Source organism: Miniopterus schreibersii, assembly GCF_964146895.1.
Source record: "Miniopterus schreibersii genome assembly, chromosome: 9".
NCBI lineage: Eukaryota > Metazoa > Chordata > Mammalia > Chiroptera > Miniopteridae > Miniopterus > Miniopterus schreibersii.
In genome coordinates, this window is record NC_138118.1 from 25,900,291 (window position 1) to 25,921,728 (window position 21,438).

General features: G+C 37.5%; 1 protein-coding gene across 1 annotated transcript in view; it reads right to left on the bottom strand.

The window, feature by feature from the left end:
• The window catches only part of CFTR (CF transmembrane conductance regulator), a 226,552-nt gene extending 218,536 nt beyond the window's left edge, over positions 1 to 8,016 (bottom strand). The window contains exon 1 of the mRNA XM_081147741.1: positions 7,822 to 8,016. Coding sequence (XP_081003867.1) covers positions 7,822 to 7,874 — 53 coding nt within the window. The 5' untranslated portion in view covers positions 7,875 to 8,016. The remainder of the gene's footprint in view (positions 1 to 7,821) is intronic.
• Positions 8,017 to 21,438: the final 13,422 nt, after the last annotated feature.

Below are 21,438 nucleotides of genomic sequence, written 5' to 3' on the forward strand. Positions count from 1 at the left end.
CACTCTCTCAGGTCACTCTGTACCACAGTAAAGGCAAACAAGTAGGCACTTTAAATTCTTCCTAGATACCACTCTGGACTTTACTGAACAGTGTGAGGGAAGTATTCCAACTGTTACCTTAGAGATCTTAATATCTCTTACCTAAGATTACTCTCTAGATCACTTTAATATAAATGCCTTTGATCCATAGGCATTGCCTCTTTTTATTTTAAAGAGAAGCAAAGGGTCTGCATAGGCCCTGGCACCCCAAGTCTTCCTGTCCAATTGAATCTCCTCACTCAGCAAGCTTCTCCACCATCCACACCCAAGCCAGAAAACCTGGACATTGTCTTTGATTCTTCTTTCTCCTTTGCTTTCCTTATCTAATTAATTACCAACAAACCTGTTGATTTTACCTCCTCTCTCTCTCTACTCCCACTGTCACACTTTCAGGTCACTGCTTTTGCAAAACTGCAACAGCTCTGTGCCATGTCATTCCCCTGCTTGAAATCCATGCCTTTTCCCTACCAATATGATAAAGTCCAAACAAAGCTCACAAAGCCTCTTATGTTTGGCCATTGCTAGAGTTTCAGACCAAATTTCCTCCAAATCTCTGTCACACATCTTATGCTCTAGTCACAGGGAACTCTGAAATCTTCAATGGTGTCATGATCACTCTTAACGGCCAGTCCTACACAGGCTGCTGCTTCTGTATTTAACTTTTTCCTAACCATCCCCACCTTTGTCTGGATCATCTTCTTTCTGTGTTAACTCAAGAGTCACTCTTCCTGCGCAAGCCTTACTTAACTAGCCTCAAACTGAATGAGATGCCCTTTGAATGTTTCTCTAAGCCCTTGAGACTTTGGGTTTCAGAGAATTTGTTTCATGCAGGCAGCACCACTTTTTTCTAGAGAACCTCAACCTTCTTAATTCCTCACATGGAATACAAAAGGTGGTGAATAAATAAATTAGAGCATCCTCCAAGCTGCCCTGAATCATGGCCTAAAAGGAAGTACTGCTCTGACTCAGCTCCTTAAAGCAACCTATGTGAGAAATTCCTTCATTATGTCAGAGTAAAGCCAAGTTTCAAGGTTGAGAATCCTAACAATAAGGACTTAGCAGAAATCTTCAAACCATGTTTTTACCCCATGAGCAAGGAATTAGCAGGCAGGCTTTCCCACTAAAACTAAGGCCTGGCCATAAAGGAGTCCAAGAAAGATCTGATGGAATAAAATCTGTCCAGGCCCGTCTCGCTTTTACACCTTTTTATCAGAAGGGTGCTGCAAGACTGCTGAAAGTCATCAGTCTACAATATCAATAAGCCTTTAGGGTTGATCATCATTACAAAGAAATGTGTATGAAAGCATTCTATGCAGTAGTCTTGAAATGGTCTGAATGCTTTACTAAACAAGTCATAGACGGCCCTGACATCCACGGCTTTACAATTTGAGAATCCTTGATGTTAAAAGACAGTAATAAGCTCATAGAGCTGCACAGAGCATAGCTAACTTAACAAGCCTTGCTACCTGGGTACAGCTGTGAAAACAGATCTTTCAAAGCTCTTTCTATAAGAATACATTCACTCTCTACATCAAGCAAGCTAATTGAATTTTTACAGGTTTCTTGCCAAAAGAAGCCTAAGCTCTTTGCTGACACAAAGCTCCATAGTAAAGCCACTTTATAATGCTAATTTCACTCTAACAACCACAAGGTAAATTCTTCGGAGCTGATGAGAAGCATATGAAAGAGTAATGTTTTGCTCGGTGATAATGCACTTAACATATTTATAAATTCAACCTTCAGACAGGGTCCCAAAACAACCAGACCTCTCTCATAATCTGTTTTCCCCCTTTTTACCTAATTGCATTGCAGGGATTTGTGCCAGGAAAGTGACCTACACAGATGCATCAGGAATTAGTGGAATAAAAATTACCAAAATTGCTGCTGAGTCAGAGGTGTTTTTAAATTTTGACAAACAACATACAGCTGCATACTAAATGGTTAACACCCTTCCATTGTGGTTTTGCAATCCCATACTTATACTGTAGCTCTATCACACTGAAATTACAGGTTCAGGTGAAATGACACTAACAATAATAATACATTTTAGCGAGGTGCCATTTAAGGGCCTTTTAAACAAGTTTGAACATTTATGCATTGACATTACCACACTAAAATCCTATTTCCTCCCCTAAAACACAAATGGAAAACTGAAAAATCATGGTTTCCCTAGTGTATCAGTGGGCTCTGAGGGATATTTTGATTGTCACATCAAACATAAATTATTGATGAAGCAGTTAAGAAAAACAGATTCCACTTCTCTCTTTAGCAAGAAATGAATTTTAAAGCTATATATCATATGCTATTTGTTATAAGTGTATAGAAATACTCCTAGAGAGTCAAGTAATAAATTGAACTAGCAGATAAAAGCTATTGGAATACACTTCAAAACCAAGGAGGAATTTTTTAAACTAACAAAAGTAACTAAAAGAACTTAATTATATATACATATATTTTATATTTTAAAATATATAATTACAATATTAGTCATATAATGCAAAAGAAGTACTTTTAGAACTCTGAGAGTTAAACCAATCGAAATTGACACATATCTGGAATTGAAAAAGCTGAACTGTATCGTAACAAATCATGACCAGCAAAAGGCGGATGGAGAGAAATGTTAAGGGACTGGTATAGGAGACAACACTTGTCAGTGTTCAGACAACACTGTCCAAGACAGAGGTACCCCTGTCCCAAAAGTGGCCTCCTCCAATTCCTACAGGAGGCAAAGCCAAGAAAGTACATGAAAACCGAGGGCTGTCCTCATCGCATTTTCTCACTGACTGGCTAAATGGACTCATGGTATTCAGGCATCCTTGACAGCTGCACATCTCACTATGAATTAAGCATCTCACATTGGCCTTTTGTTTTATGCATATATTTCTTTTGATTTGGATAGTCTAAACCTTGTCCGAAAGGAAAACCTTTGCATTGATTAGGACAGCACTAGACTTTTATTTGATTGGCCAACTGGTCTCCCTTGGCAAGATGTCTATGAATACTCCCAACAGACTTCAAACTATTTATGACAGCCATAATTTTAGATTTCCTCATGCCTTACAAACATGTAAATAAAATGTAATTACAAAATCATTGTGATGAATTTTTTTACACTATGCCATAATTTATGTAACCAAATTAGTGTGGTCCTCTTCAAATTTGTCATCTTTATGAGTATTTCATTATATACTTATTGTAATTATGCTTCTGTTGCTCAAAGCACTTATGTTTCTCTTCATTAAGAAATGTCTTTAAAATCTGCAATAAAAATAGCATTGAGCTTGGCTGGCGTGGCTCAGCAGTTGAGCATTGTCCTATGATCCAGGAGATCACTGTTCAATTCCTGATCAGGGTACATGCCCAGGTTTTAGGCTCAACCCACCGGCGGGGGACATGCAGGAGGTAGCCAATCAATGACTCTCTCTTATTACTGATGTTTCTATCTCTCTCTCTCCCTCTCCCTTCCTCTCTCTGAAATCAATAAAGACATATTTTTTAAAAAACAAAAAAACCAGCTGCCCATTTAAAAAACAAAATAATAATGAATGTCAACTGTAGTTGAAAAATAAAATAAAATTTGCAATATATTTTCTTGAATGATAATACCTAAACTATAGAAGCAATTGGCTGTTAACAAAGCAAATTATGATGAAAATCTTTATACTTTCAGAGTGCATTTAGTTTTGAGATAGGGTCAGAAGTCATTTTAAAAGCAAGTCCAAGTGACCATTCTTGGGTAATATGACTTTTAATCTAAAGCAAGCTACTATAAAATAATGGCTAAAAAATAATGAACCACTTACTATATACTTAAGAGAAGAAAATTTACATACTGTTTTTAAAGGTAATCCTATAACAAGAATTTAAAACACTTTGATCAAAGGCAGAATGTTTAGAATAAGAGTTTGGTTTCCATTGGTAGCTATTTTGACCCATCACACCCATTCTGGTATATAAATTCTAACATATTAGTTTAAACCTCTCTCACTACTTTGTGTCTGATAATTACAAAAGTATCTTAAATTATCTTATTAACCTGAAACATACAATATGCATTTCTTTGCTAAATTGTATCTTAGATCTTAACATTATTTACTCTTTAGTCTTACTTGAGACTTATCTGTGGAGTTTATTGGGATCCCCTATACCCAGTCGTGTAAGAGATCAGTGGCATTGTACACTTGGAATCTGTGGGGCTGTAACTATTCCTGAAGTATACATCTAAACTTCTGGTATGGATACCATGACCAAAATTCAAGCTGTGTCACCTGACAAGTGGTTTGGTACACAATCTCACAACTAAACAGAATATGGGAAATTAAGGGCATGATGGAAAAGACACAGAACAAGCCAAGTAAATCCTTTAAAAGTTATCAAAAAATGTAGTTTTGGAAAATTGCTTAAAATTGCTCTGTTGGCAAACAATTGTAAATCAATTCCACCGGTATATGAATCAAATTCTGTTAGACAGACATGAGCAGAGCAAAGACGATGGGCCAGGTATAGAAACTCACCAGGGCAGAAAGCAGTTTTTCCTAGCAAGGGGCAAAACTGAGGAAACAAGAACCTCACCCCCAGGGTAACCTATCTTTTCCTAGTATATCCTTGGGCATGCAGTTTGGACCACTGATCTTTCATATAGCTGGCCAGGCAGTTTAGACTCCCTGACCTTTTCCTCTCTAAAGATAACATCTAGGACTCATTTGTATTTCAGGTCCAGGCCCAAAAAAGCAGTGGCTGCCTCCAGACCAGTGACACTGACTAATGACCCCCTGCCCTAGCACTGACCAATCAGTGGAGACTATGACCCTGAAAGAACACACCTGGAAAGCTGATGAAAATTCTATTAAGACCCTCCCCTGAGATATCCCCTAAGATTTCCACCAGCAAGAAAGAGATAAATATGCTCAAGACAAAGGACCCAGTGCACACTCTCCCTCCAAGGAGCATGCCTGTGCCATTCCCTCTTCCTCACTTTCCCCTACAAGCACATGTCCCCTAACCTCTAAGGGACCCCACAAGACTTGCAAGCAGGGAAGCAACAGGCAGCCGAAGTTCATCCCAGGCTTACCCCCTGAACCTGTCTCCAAGGCCCCCTTTTCTCTGACTCCTCAGTGAGCCAAAGGCCCAGCCTGGGCTCTCCTGTTACTTCTTCTATGCACCTTCCTTGTTTCAAAGTCCTAAGTATATTTTTGCTGCCATTACGGACCCAATACCCTTTGGCTCGGTGCTGTGTAGCCCTTCTCTTTGGATATCCCCATTCCCCATCCCCTTTTCCTTAAATAAATTCAATTTTTCTTTATTCATGATCTGAGATGGCCTTAAATAAATTCCTTAAATAAATTCAATTTTTCTTTATTCATGATCTGAGATTTAGCCTACCAGGGCATCACCAACTTTAATTAACTTTTCAAATCCTATGCAAACATATCATCTATAGTTTTAAAACATCTTCCTATTTTATAAAAGCTTTAAGTTAATGTACTTGTTTTCCATGATATTCATAAACTATTTGAACTTTTGTGTGAAATTCTCTTTTAGATTGTTTATAAATATATATGCATTAGCATTATGACACTTTCGATGTCCTTCAAATTTGTACTTGATATGAAATCCATGCAAAATTAAGTACTTAAAATTTCCCCAAACTTTATTATCTTATCCAACAACAAAACCTAAACAATGAAAGAGATATTTAATATAACCTATAACTCAGACCATAACAGCTTTACACTTTTATGACAATGAAACTGAAGGGACCATATTCAGAAAGTTAAATTGTAAGTCATTTAACAACATATGATATAAGCATATGACTTTTTTCTTGTGTATCTGCTAAGGCCATGTCAGAGAAGATTTTTTTTCTAATTTACATTTTCATTCAGGCCCAGTCGTTGCACATACACACTGATAGTCACAAAATTATATTCAACAAAGATGAATTGAGTATATTATATAAACAAGGTATACAGTATTATAAAGAATGTAAAAATATGGTAATTGATGATGATATAATAATAGCAGCGACATTTATGGGCCAAACACTTTACATGCACATTACCATCAGATTATCCCCTATTACAGAGATCCTACTAGTCTCCAAATTTTAAAGGTAAAGTGACACAAACACAGAGATGTTAAGTGACTTGCTTCAGGTTACACAGCTACTAAGTAGCAGATCCAAAATTTGAATCAAAACAATCTGAATCCAAAGCCTAACACCTTTGGACCACTAAGCAGTACTGTCTAATCCAAAGCAGAAAGAAGTTTTTCACCCTTTCAGAATAATAACCCAGAAAGAAGTTTATAATCACAGATACTTTAGGTGACCGTTCCTATAAACAGTAGAAACTTAACTTTTTAAATTACACTTATTCTTGTAACAATTTATTTAAAGCCCTTTAATACTTAGAAATAGCAATGAGGTATTCATTCTTCTGAGAACTTTGTTTTTAGACTAATTGGCATTTAGGTTCCTCAAAGTGTTCTTCAAAAAAGTCCATAAGTATGCCAATGAGCATCCTGATTTTGTAAGTACTAGGAAAATAGATCAACAGAGAATCCAATTTTTTATAGATGGTTTGACAAAAGGTGCTGAAAACAACACACAAAAGGTAATTTCAGAGTAAAGTCCTTCTCTCCCATCCAGAGGGAGGAGCTCTGCTCCAATTGCCAATGATCTCTCCTTAGCACTGAGTTCCAGGCTTACTGCACATGCAGAGAATAAAACATAGATGTGAAAGCTGAATCCCTTCTCCCCACATGTACATATGGGTATACTTATGATATACTTGGGCTTTTCTGATACCTAAGTATGCTGATTAATTGGATAATTAGGAGTCAAGTAATATCCCATGAGAGAGCTGTACCTACTCACTCATCCATACAAGTATAACAGGAAAAGACAGTATCCAAAGCACACTTCCAATATGAAATGCTACATTTAAATTACACTTTGCCTGATACTTGGAACTTAGACTCTATTTAAAAAAAATCTCATTAGATGAAGTGTGCAAGCTTTTATGGATCATCACATACATAGTAGGATAAGTGCAATTTATTAAATGTGAGTTGGATATAACTTCAGTATCTATTCCCATGGCTTCACATTTCCATAATTTTGACCCTTTTAAAATTTATAGCTTGTGGAATTGGCTCTTTTTTTTTTTAAAGGTATTTCAAAGGATTTGCTTTCATCCTTTAAAGAAAGAATAAAAGAATTGCAGCAAATATTGTTACTTATTCAGTATTATAAAAATGAAAACTTAATTTAAGCACAAAGTGCCCACTTCACTCATCTCCCCTGAAAAAGTTCAAAATTAAGTCAGCAAATGTATTCTGAGGACTTACTACGTGCAGGCATAGTACCAGTAGTATGTGTGTCAATAAATCATCTAAGTTTCCAAGGCACGAAGGAGAGAAAACAAAGGACTAAACTTAAGTATGTTTACTAACAAGTTTATAATTCACAAACTTACTAGAAAAATCTAAGAAAACAATTGCACGAGAGCACATTTGGGTCGTGAGAGCACGACTTTCAGTTGTTAGTTAAGACTTCAAAGTTAAACTAACTTTCTATCTAAACAATTGGCTTCAGTTTATTCTTTTATCGCTTCTTAATGTTTTCGATTTTATTCCACAAAATCCAGGTTCCCTTCCCTAACAATTAATGATAGCGCATCTTTAAAAAACTATTCCTCTTTCCCCAAAACCAGCCCATACCCTGGCCCTCCTGTTTCATGGGCACGTGTCTTTCCAAAACTCGGCTGGGCACCCTCTCACCTGAAAAAAAGTTTGGAGATGACGCTGGCCTTTTCCAGAGGCGACCTCTGCATGGTCTCTGGGGACGCCCAGGTCCTTGCCAGGGCAGGCTGGGCTCGAGCTCCAATGCCAAACGCCCCACTCTTCCTCTCGCCTGCCTCTCTCCCCTTTTTCTTTGACCTGCGGTGATGTCATTCGCTTCCCACTCCCTCCACCACCCTAGCCCACACACCTCCTCTTTCCTCTTATTCCTTTCCCCGCCTCTGCTGCCCAGGTTAAAAGCCGGGCACTGCCTGGTCCGGCCCCACTTTTACTCTAGCTGGGTTTCGCACCCCCACCGCACCCGCACCCCCACCCGCACCCCCCTGCCCGACCGCACCCCGCCGCTCCCGCCTTCCCACCTTCCCGCCTCCTTCCCCCGCTCTCTGCCCCGCGCCTCCCTCCCGGGAGTCTAACTCCCCACCTCCCTCCCGCGCGCCCCTCCCAGGTCCGCGTCCTCCCTGAGCGGCCCCCGCCCAGCCCGCGGGTGAGGACGGTCGCGGCCGCTCTCCAGGTCCCGCCACCAACGCTCGTGGGCAGAGGAGCCACGGGCAGGGCGCGGAACCCGCCGCCGGCCCTCCTGCGCCCTCCTGCGCCCTCCTGCGCCCTCCTGCGCCCTCCTGCGCCCTCCTGCTCACCGAGTTCCGCGGGAGCCGCGCCCGCCGGCTCCCGGAGCCTTCCCCCTGCGCCCCTTTTCCGAGATGCTAGCCGGTTGTTACGTTTGCAAGGTTCATTTTGAAAGGGGAACAAAAATATGTCTCTCCTATATCAAAACGCAGCCTTAGAGAGCCGGAAAGTCCCGGGCAGTGCCGATGTGTCCCCCTAGCGCTCCCTCCGAGCCTCAGGGAAGGCGGCAGATTTGTCAGTTCCAGGCTCAGGTAAATCCCACGCGGGCTCAGACCCCGGAGCTGATTACCTGCGGTGGGGAGGGCGGCGTCCCCCGCGAGGAGGTGAGAGGAGCGGACCCTTCGTCCATTGCTCGCCCAGGACTTGCTCATTGCCCTAAGTTTTTCAGACCCGGTCGCATTTATTTATTTATTTTTAATTGATTTTCAAAGAGAGAGAAACTTCTATTTGTTTTTACAATTATTTATGCATTTATTGGCTGTTTCTTGTATGTGTCCAGACGGGGGATCAACCTGTAACCTTGGCGTTTAGGTCGATGCTCTAACCAACCGAGTTACTCCGTCAGGATCCCCACTTGCTTTTTTTAAGAAAAGCTGTTGTGTGTATTAACTACTAGGATGACATGAGGACAGTTTGTAAACTAACCCTTCTATAGACTTCCTAGTCTCGCTCAGCAAAACATCTTGACTAATACGCTGAAAGGAATGCAAAGTCTTTGAAGCAAAGTTAGCCTGTTAACTCTGACCTGACTCAGAGAAATGCCATCTTCAACTCTCCACTGGCGTCTAAGGTTTCTTTCCCAGATGTGGGCGCCTTAGCTTCCCCCAGTCTTGCTGCGTAGATTGTGTACCTGGCTGTGGTTTTTTTAAGAGCCAAGCCTTTAATTCCTGAATCCTAGTGTGTAAAAGCAAGGGCACATTGAGCTTAAATTGAAAATGTCAAATGAAAAAAGTTTGGTCTGATTATTTTATTGCTTCTACATCTAAGGCAAGAGTATTTGCTTGTGAATAATCTTTTTGTTGACTTGTGGTCACCCAAATACAGTATAAATAAAACGTGCATTTTATAAGAATAGAAAGACTAGCACGGGTATTTAAATTGAATGCATTCAGCAGGTTTTTATAGGTCCACTTTACATTTCAATATCACCTTTTTATTTTAAATGGGTTTTTATAAACATTTAAATTTTATAATTCTAAATTTTAATAGTAGAGAAAATCAGATCAAAGAGTCGAACCAAATTGCATAAAGTCAGATACCAGGAAAGAACTTTATTTCTAGCTCATGATCCTTCCTTTAAATCCTGCACCCATGTTTTCCTCTAACCAGTATGACATACAAATCGGGGCCCTGTTTTCATTATTGACTTTTCCCAGGTATGTGATTTAACTTCACCACCCAAATCCATTGTTTGCTTTATAACTGCTATTGTAACACATCAAATAGAATTCATTTTGAAATAAATTGGTAATCGGTTCCTCTTTGTTAACCGCAAAGCAATAAAAGGATTAAGAATTAGTTCCCCAAAAAAGATCATAGAAGCTGACCAAGTGATAATGGTTCCAAGAGACCTCCAATATTTGTCAATCATCTCCTTCCTCTAGAAAGAATAAAAGAAAATAGTGGTTATTTTTTGAGTTCTTACTATTTGCTAAGTATCATCTCATGTAGGCCTTACAACAAGTATGTAAATAGGTGTTATTCTCCCAAATTTCCAGTTGAGGAAACAGACAAGAAAAGTTAACTAAATGCCTGTAAAGACAGAGTTAAGATTCAAACTCAGGTCTGATTCCAAACCATCACTTCTGCCAATGTGTAATATTGCTTCTAATCAAATCATTCCTTGTGTACTTATATGCTACTATTCACATACCAACTCAGCCTTTCTCCTCACATTAGTTTAATGAAATCATAGCTGGTAGACCTATTCTAGAATGAGACAAGACAGTAGAAATTGATAAACCAAGTAGCTACAAGATTTATTTTTAATAAATAGCACTTAACTATAATATTCATTTTAAATGTGTGTATACACATGCACATAGGAAGACCCTAGATTTTTATCATAAAAGATTACATCCCAAACTTAGCATCAGTAAGACTTCAACATTATTTAGAAGGTTAACAATGTGAGCAGACACGAACAAATGAACTAATTGAGACATGATATTCAAGATTTACATCTAGGTACACACCATATACAAGAACTGTAGACTTGCGCACCACGAAAGTGTCCAAATATGGTTGAAGGACATGACTGAAATCCTAAATGTGGCTTTGAGATGTCAGGAACAGGAAAGAGATCTATTGACCAGATGAGAGTAGAAGGTAGTAGAAAGAAACAGTGAAGCTCTTCTCTCCAAGTTGCTCAAATATTAGCTCATAAAATTTTATTATAATATTATAACAACTTATATTTGTTGAGCACTTACCATATATGCCTGGTGTCATGCCAAATACACAGCATGTGTTGCCTTTTTAATCCTAACACCTTCATGGGACAGGTACCTTCTTCATTATCCATGTATTACAGATAAAGAAACTAAGGTACAAAAAGTTTAGTAATTTTCCCTAACAAGTTGCAGAGTAAATAATAACAGAGAAAACTGAGATTTGGACCTAAGCAGTCTATTGCCTGAGCCCAAGCATTAACCGCTATACATACTTCTCCTACAGGATTTCCTAACTTTTTAAGCAAAACTGATTTTAAATATAGCATATTAGGTAGCCATTTGTATGGCATTTTTTATTATGCTAAAATACACATAACATAAATTTTACCACCTAAAATTATTTTGAGGTGTACAGTTCATTAAAAGTCACCCTCATAGGGAAGAAAAGATCATCAAAAAGGAGAAGTGCACCTTGGCCAGTGTTACTCAGTTGTTAGAGCTTTGGCCCACGTACCAGGGTTGCAGGTTCAGTCTCCCCTCTTCCCTTCCCTTACATGTGTGGGAAACAACCAATCGATGTGTCTCTCTCACATTGACTTTTTTTTTCTCTCTCCCCTCTTCTCCCTTCCTTCACTCTCTCTAAAAAATAAAGAACATATATCCTCCAGTGAAGATTAACAAAAAAAAAAACAAAAAAAGAGAGAGAAATGCAAATTCTTGTCAGCTTCACATAGATAGGCTGGTTCTGCTTATAAATTTACCTAAGCTAGAAGGGTAAATGCAGCCATTGATGGCCAGAGATGCAAATATACATTATAGTCTTACAGAGATGTTTCAGACCCAGAGGGAGGTGTCCTAATACATGATTGGGCCAGATTATTGTTTACTTTTACTTCTTCCAACATTATGTTTGGGCTGACAATTCTGTTTATAAGCACACATGCACACATTCTTCTGTTTATGTACATACATAACCCTTCTTCCTCACAGCCTCCCTGGAGATAGGGATGATGTCTTCTGTTTTCCTACCCAATTTTCTCTTATGTAGTAATATAGTATATACAATCAAACAGTTATCTCTTGGGATCACTGACCTAATAGTTGAAATGTTACTCTAAAGGGGAAATCTGAAAATGTTCAAAGGATGAATTGTTACCATTAATCTTGCAACAATCAAGAGCTCGGTGCTATAGCAGGTCTACAGAATAAGGCAGGATCTCCATCCTTCAAAACTCAAAATCTAAAAATGGTAATCAAAATTCTCTGAAGATGGTATCAGAGTATAGTGGAAGAATCTTGAGATTTTAGGCAAGAAAGAGCTAGCTTTTCAATCCTGGCACCACGACTGAGTTAGCTATGTGGTCTTAGGCAAGCTAACTTTTCTGTGTCTCAGTTTCCTTTTCTGAAAATATGGTTAATAATAACCACTTCATGCACAATACAGTGACTAAAGACAAGATTGTATACATTGTAACCATCAAACTTGCTAAGAGACTAGAATCTAATTATTCCAACTCCTAAAAGGAAAGTATAATTATGTAAGGTGACAGAAATGCTAATTATTACTATAATGGCAATCATATTACAATATATAAGTGTATCAAATTAATATGTTGTACATCTTAAATTTACACAGTGTTATATGTAAAATATATTTCAATCAAATAATAATACCCATCTCATAAAGTTGCTGAATGCATTAAGTCAGGTTCGTTCTACCTCAGCACTATTCACATTTGGGGCTGGATGATTCTTTGATGTGGGGAACTGTCCTGTGCATTGTAGGATGTTTAGCAGCATCTCTAGCATCTACATATTGGATGCGAGCAGAACTAACCCCACCCCTCCACCCCCAGATAGTGACAACCAAAACTGGGTTTCTAGAGAATTCTAAACGTCTTCCGGATGGAAAAACTGCCCCCAGTTGAGAATCACTGGGTAAAATTAATTAAATGTAATGCATATAACAGACATAGGGCTTACAATTTAAGGAGTACTCAATAAATTTTAGAAATTATTATCATGTATTACTGGTAATAAATCATAAATCAGTGTAACATAGCAAAATGGAAACTGAACTCCTTAAAGTCTATCAGAATTCTCAGGAACATTGAACTCTCTCATTCCCTCTGAAGTTATTTGTTTGTATTTGGACTAGATGAAAAGAGGGACATTCAGGTACCCTTCCAATTATAACATAATTTTGATTTAGGGGAAGAACTAGATTTTTATTTTTTGGAAGCATCCTTACTCCTTTTGCATTGAAATGACATTTGAAAGCTCTGTTTTTCAGTGCCTCTCATTTTTAGCTCATCACCAGTGGTACACTCTTAACAGCTGTGTCCAGATGGAATTTGGCACCCTGAAGGTCTTCTGTAACTTAAAGGTACTTCCTCATAAAGGAAATCTCAAAGATACTCAATCTGTACAAAACAGATGCTTACTAATCCTACTAATAAACTGGAACAATTACAAACAATATTCAGAATACAACTTTATCATGAATATAAAATTTAATGAATCTGGGATTTTCTAAAACCACTGTTAATGCAATCTTTCGCTATTTATATTGGCTCTTTTCATTTTCCTACTGAAGCTTTCTTAGAAAAAAGACAATTCGTAACACCAGATTCAATTTTCACTGATGATATCATGCTGAAAGTCAAATGCTATCTATTGGATTAAAATTGTGATTTTATGTATTTGAACTCTAATAAGAAAAGAGGTGAACTTTTTCTTCAGATGAATTCTATACTAATTTACATGCTATATAGAAGAGTTACATTTAGAAAGGCAGTGGAGTACAGTAAATAAAACAGTAGGTTATTTACTTATTTATAAATATTTTCCCCCAAATAGATAATTTGTAATAAAAACTTGTAAATCAGGAAGACATTTGAAATAAAGAATAAGAATAGACACTGCACGGGAAATTGTTATTGCACCTGGGAACTAAAGCAATTCTTAATGCCTTGGTCATCAAAATCCAAAGTATTTTATTATTCTCATAGTCTGATATCTGATAAAAGTCAATATGCAATTTCATCTGTAAAGAAAAGCCATCTTCCCTCCAACCCAATTTTGGAAGAGTTTGACATCCAAGGCTTAGAGAATTACCACTAAATGAAAGACATTATGAACAATACTTTCAGCTTTAGTTTTGTTGGTTTGTGTGTTTTTTTCCACAAACATCTATTTTATGGGCATTTCCATGATTAAAGCCAAAGACACAACATAAAGTCAGTTATTCAGGGAAGGCTGTTCAGTCTGGGAAACTAGAATTCGAGATTTCCCAGGTTCAGAGTCTTCTTTCTGATTTGCTTTAACTTATCCTATAGAGACAGAGTTTATGAAATCTTGCTGTTTTAGGACACTAAGCTGGCTATTTATTGATCTTCAAGTTCACTGTTATTGGTGAAACTATGGTGATTATTCCATATGGTCAAAAGGACAACCAATTCCTGGTTCATTGACTATGGTTCATTGGCCTCCATAACCTGCATCCCAGTATCTCACAGTGACTGCAGCCTTCTTACTTCAAAGGCTATTTAGAAGCAGCACTGATGAGTGATGGCAAAACACTTTAGAACTCTTATTTACATATGCAAAAATTATATTTAAAGATATGTATGAAAATTGTCTAAATTCTTTCCGGAACAAAGCATATTATGTAATTTAAAGAAAATCAAATTGACAAATACATAATGGTTTTCATCTCAACAAATTTGTTACAGAGTTCTACCTAAAACATTGTAATTTTTTACACTAGTAAATTAATTTACCATGATCTTGTCATTTCAAGAAAAAAATGTACAGTGTTGTATATATGTTTATTGCATAAATTATATTACATGCCTTGGGAAAAACCTAAGTTAGTATATCTTATTATCATTGTCATTTCATTTTACAAATGAAGAAACTGAGGTGCAGAAGGTTAAATGCCATATCTAAATTCAAGAAATAAAGCCAAAATTTGAATGAGCTCAGTGGTTTGGCTCCAAAGCTGAGCACTTAATCACTGTATTCTTTTTATAACTGAACCATATAGAACTGTTTTCTTTGTTTAACTAACCTTTTGCAATTTGTCCACTTCTCTGTTTTGGTGAAAATTGCTTTACCACAAAGGAGATTTTTTTCCTTCTTTTTATTCATTTCTTCAGAATCCATTGAATGGACTCTTCATTACGGAAATGTAAAGTACATAGGCATTTCCTTTTTCTTTTCATTTTTTATTTTTGAGGTTCAACATAGTTAGAATCTACCTGATGAACTGAGGTGGTCCTAATTGAAATTCTCAAATATGGACACAAATGATCCCCAAGGAGAATGTGACACACCATGAGAAGAAAGGTTTAATGCCAATAATGCCATTGTAATTAGCTAATTATTAATAATAGGAAAGGAGCAAAGAGGGCAGACCAGATATTATAGGCATGTAATTTGGGCAGCTTCACCAGGAAGTTGCAATTTCACACTCCCTAGGGAACACAAACCTATTCCCTGCAAAACACTGGGAGAAGGAATCCAACAAAGGAAAGATAGATGCATGCCCAGTAAAGCTGAGGTGACATAGGGAAGGTACTTGTCTGTCAATTACACTTGGGGACAGAGATGGTTGGCCAGAATGAGCATGGCCACTGCAGAGGCATGAAAATTTGAGAATACATAATCCCTTAAGCAGAGGAATTCTCTCTCTTGTCACTCGTGTGGCTTTTATTGCTCTTGGCATGCTTGGCTCGTGACTCTTGTAACTCTTGGCTCTCTTGCATTTGCCCCTAAGGCCCATGGCCATGTGGATCCCACACACAACGGGCTAATGGACTATAGTGGGGAAACACAAGCTAAGCTGAACTGGACTTGGCTCCAACATGGAAAGGAAACCCTGGACACTGACTCTGATTTTAGCTCTGCTAAAGCCCCAGCTACACTTCTTCTATGACTGGACTAAGGGAAATGGGACTTCGGAAACCCGAGTGTTATTCCATGGAAATAAAGTTTTCTACTATATCTCACCCTCTCATGAGGGCCTCCAGAAATTCTTATTCCAGTGGTACCCCAAGAACCCCACTTCCACAAGCAACCAGGGGAGATGAGCCCTTTTCGTATCCTGTAACACTGGTGCCTACTGCTTGGTAGGAGGTGGGCCACTTTGCAGCTAAAACTGGAAGCTTGCCTTTACCCACCCATCATGGATGTTGGGAAGGCTTTGAAAACTACTGGAGAAGCTTTGGAAGTCCAACTATCATGTACTACTGGCTGAGACTAAGACTGGGGGGATGAACTTCCTCTTCCTCTGGGAACTCCTATGACCCATGAAGAGATGTATTCCAACAGCGCAATAATCTAGCAGTGGACCAGGATGCATCAGACTCTGTGGGAGGACCTATTTTCATCAGTGGCACAATGTTGTGGTGACAGAGACTCATGGAGCAGAAAATCGGTTGGGACATGTGACAAGTGGACAGGTCAAATACTCCATATTCTGCATCTCTCTGGTGTGTCAAAGACCCTTCTGGACAATGAAAATCCTGGGTTCTTGGATAGTTGGCTGTGGAGAAAGAACTTAATAAAGAGCTTCTTGCTAACTGCAACATTTAAAAGTTAAAAAGGGATGTGACCATATTGTATTCCAAGAAGTAGGTGAAAGGAGACCTACAGATTACAAACATATATATGTTTGCATAAGCATTAAAAAAAAAAAACCTGGAAGGATATGTCATAATCATGCCATAAATTTCTAAACTTTTTAAATAATTTTTTTTGTCAAAACAAAAAAATGCATCCTGTAAAGTAACTTTGATTCTATTCCACAAATGTTTTTGGAAAGCCTGTAGTGTTCTAGGAAAGGAAAAAAGTAAACAAGACAGAATTCTGCTACAACTTTCAAGGGACTTCTTAGATCTAAATTGTTACTAAAACTGACAAAGCAAAGCCCAAAAGTATTACTAGCATCAATTCTCTTTTATTTATTCTGGATTCTACAGTCACTCCCTCAGTCTTATTTAACTCCCTTTCTTTTGTCCCACCTCAGGCCTGCATTCCTGGTTTTAGGACTGAAAACAAAACCTTCTAGGAGATAATTATATATAGTCACAAAAATGCCCTGTTGGTAGTAGAAGAAAAATACTTCCATCAGGTAACTTTAAACATTTGACTCATAACCAGCTTTTCTACCACTAGTTCTTTCTTTCTTTACTTATTTTTTTGTTAATCCTCACCCAAGGATATTTTTCCCATCAATTTTTTTTACAGAGAGTGGAAGGGAAGGAGAAAGGAGAAGAGAGAGAGAGATAGAGAGAGGAAGAGAGAGAGAAACAGCGATGTGAGAGACACACATCTATTGGTTTCCTTCCACATGGGCCCTGACCAGGGCCAGGGATCGAACCTGCAACCCAGGTACATGTCCTTGACCAGGAATCGAACCCATGAGCCTCTGGTATGTTGACTGAAACTCTAACCACTGAGCAATACCCGCCAGGGCTCAGTTGTTTTTTAGAAGTTAATGTTCTAATAAACCTTATGTGTTTTATGTATCTTATATAAGTGCCACTGTCACTCTGCATTTCGTTTCAGTGTATTAAAAGCATTAATTCTTAAAATGTAAAATAAAACACAATTTTTCAAATTCTTTTTTGGCAATTTTTCCTTGAAAAAAAATTAGAAGTCTCCAAAATGGAAGTATCTCAGTCTTCTATTTCTTCAGAGGACCCTGCCAACACCCAATAATCTCAGAGGCTAGGCCTAGGTATGTGAGGGGTAGCAGCAGGTTCTCACAACCTTCCACCCCAGTCAATTCCCTCCCCCAAAGCAAAGCAGGAACTCTACTCCTTATGACCCTCAGGGCCCACTGGGTACTCCCAGTTCTGGTCTTGTTTCCTGACAGATGACCTGCATGCCCTCAACAGAAACCTCGAGCCTTTCTGCACTAGCCTAGTGCTTTACACTGGTGGGAACCAGGCAACTGACAGCTCCCTGGAGAAGAGCCAGACAGGGTGAAACACCTAGTCTCATGCTTCAGGCTCATTCGCCAAGTTCAGAGCCAGCCACCAACTGCAGTGGCACTGCTATGTTTTTCAAGTCTCAATTTGGTCATGATTCTAATCGTCTTTAGGAATTCTTTTTGTTAATAACTATCAAATAATGAAACTAATGACTCCTGAAAATTATTTGTCTGGTACAAAACAGTGTAGGGAAAAACAGCCTATTTGACTCTTACATTATATCTTGCTTGCTTTCAAAAAAGTAAAGATTTTTTTAAAATGGTACAAAATAAATTTAGATTTAAATATCTGGGGGGAAAAAAATGTAGGCTTCTATTCAATCACCTGAATGTGTTCTCACACAAACCCATACAAACTTGAGGATTATAATAAATAATCTGAATAATTCAAGAAAAACGGACTATTTTCTGGAATCAGTTTCTCTGTTCACTTATATTAAATTTAAAATATACTTTGATTTGGCTGTGTAAGAATCCAAACTTTAAATCATCTCATTTTAAAGTTTATTGTCTATCAGAGAGCATGGCATAGGGAATTAGAGCTCCTCCACTGGGAACTGAGATCTCCTCATTTGTATAATGGAGGAGACAAGAGTTTTCTATTACAGAGCTTTGTTGTGAGAATTAAATGAATTGATATAAATAAGAAAATTAACAAATTACCTGACATAGGATAAATTTTCAATAAATGGTGGGTGTGTGGATTGGCACACATGACCACAGTGAGTGTGTCCACGCTTCAAATTTCATATCTTCACATTAGCGGTTCACTGAATGCTGAACTGGTTCTTCAATGATGTCTTTTACAATAAAGAGTGAAATATGTATGTGATGATCTTTTATTATTTTTTAAATGCACATCTTCTCAACCACTTTTATTTTTGTTTACTTCCTTCAAAAGTAAGGGAAAATAAAACTCAACAATAAGAAAACAAACAACCTAATTTTTTAAAAAACCAAACATGAGCAGATACTGCACCACAGAAGATATACAGATGGCAAATAAGCATATGAAAAGATGTTCATCATGACTAGTCATTAGGGAATTGCAAATGAAAACAACTGTGAAATACCACTGCTCACCCTTTAGAATGACTAAAATCTAAATCTCTGATCATACCAATCATCTGGTGAGCATTGCTCGTTAGAAATGCAAAATGATACAGCCACTTGGAATACACTGGCAGTTTCTTACAAAGCTAAATATAGTTTTACTGTACAATCTAACATCCACACTTACAGGTATTTACCCAATTGATTTGAAAGCATATCTACACAAAAATCTTCAGGCAAATGTTTATAGTAGTTTTATTCATAATTGCCAAAACATGCAAGTAAACAAGATATACTTCAATAAGTGAATGAATAAGCGAACTGTTGTACATCTATATAATGGAATACTACTCAGCAATAAAAAGAAATGAACTATCAAGCCACAAAAAGATGTGGATAAATCTTAAATGCATATTGTTAGTGAAAGATGACAATATAAAAAATATATATACTGTATAATTTCAATTATATGCAACTATATAGAGATGGTAAACAGATCAGTGGTTGCTAGGAGTTTGGGGTGAGGAGAAGTGTTAAATAGGTTAATCACAAGGAATATTTTTAGGTCAGTGAAACTGTTCAGTATGATACATGATACTATGTATTTGTCAAAACCCATAGAATTCTACAGGACAAAGAATGAACTTTAACATATGTGAATTTTTAAAGAAAGATCATGGATGGTGGAGGGGACTTCAAGATGAAATGCAGAACCTGACAAGAGAATCTAACTGTACTATGATGTATGAAACTACCTCATTGAAAGGAGGGGGGGTTCTGAACTAAGTATCTTAGGAAATGAGTGGAGTCTGTAAAACTAAAGATGTAAGTGAGATCATAGTGTGGTTGGGCAGGGGGGTGGGGGGGTAGGGTAGAAGGGATCAATGGGGAAAAAAGGGAGCATCTGTAATACTTTCAACAATAAAGATAAATTAAAAAAAATAAAGATAAGAAGCACTCCTCTAGTTAATAAAGTTGCACCCCATAGGGGTACAATTTAATAATTCTGAAACCACTATACATGTATAACTAGAAATGAAAAATTATGGATTGTGGATGGTGGAAATCAGGTTTCTCACTGTTGGGCTGGGAAGTTACAGATAAGCAAGGGGAAGAGGTTAGAATGATCTATGTGGTCATGGATTAGAATTAGAGACACTGTATAAACTTGCGTTTAGCTTAATAAAGATACAGATGGTTTAATATAGAAGTATTTATAGACATGTCTATATATGTGTTATTATTCATGTGCATATTTTCTTGCTCTGTCAGCTGAGAGGGCCTAAAAGCAATGACATCTCAGTAGCAACCAACACACCCTAGAACACAGATATTGGTTTCTAACACCATTCTCCAATAAAAGGAATCAGGGTTCTTTTTAGGACTAGGGCCGGAAATATACAAAATATATAAGATGATCCTGGAGTATCTTGTAGTGTCAGAAAGTAAGGAAGTGCTAAAATACATACATACATACATACATATATACATACATACCAACATGATAGGGCATTTCAAAGGGACACAAGAGTAAGGTGAAAGAACCTTGCAATGGACAAAGTTAGAATATTTTCAGCATAAAATATAACCCAATTAAATTATAACCCAAGTATAAAATAATTATCCATGAGTCTATATTGACATAGATAAATGACTGAATAAATTAATGGGAGAATAGACAAATTTCCTGTACAGAAGAACTCTAAATAATTTATGTAAATACTTCACTCTCAAGAGGTAGAGCTCCTCTCCACTTCTTAAGTGTGGGCTGTGCACAATGACTTCCTTCTAAAGAATACAATATTGAGGAGTGAAAACAGTACCTTCATATAGGAGGAACCTGACAAACACTATCTCAGCCAGATGATCAAGGTCAAAATCAACAGTGCTAGGTCATTTGTTAGTATGTGATGTGATGTGATACTATGTGATGAAAATGGACTTTATCTCTGTGATCCTTCTCCCTAAAACCCATAACTTTAATCTACTCCCTCAAAAAAAAACAATCAGACAAATCTCAGTTAACAGGCATTCTACAAAATATCTGAACAGTATTCATCAAAATTGGTGAAGTCATCAAAAATAAGGAAAGTCTTAGAAGCTTATCACATCCAAGAAGAGCCTAAACAGATAAGACAATTATAGATAAAATCTTAGAACAGAAAAAGATCATTAGGTAAAAACTGGGGAAATTTGAATAAAGTATAAACTTCAGTTAATAATAATGTATCAATATTGATTCATTAATTGTGACAAATGTTCCATACTAATGTAGGATATTAATAATAAGGGAAACTGAGTTTGGAGTGTAGTAATCTCTCAAAATTATTACTCTTAGTATTTATTTTTCTCAATTAATGATTTCTCTTGCAAAGGTGACCATAGGATCTAGGGCTTAGGGCATGAACTGCATAAGTCTGGAAAACTGGCTTCAAATTGGGTTATTCTATGACCTAAAAACGTTCTACTCCCTGTGGGAAATAAGTCACGTACAGAGCAATAGTCAATGAATATTTCTTTAAATAA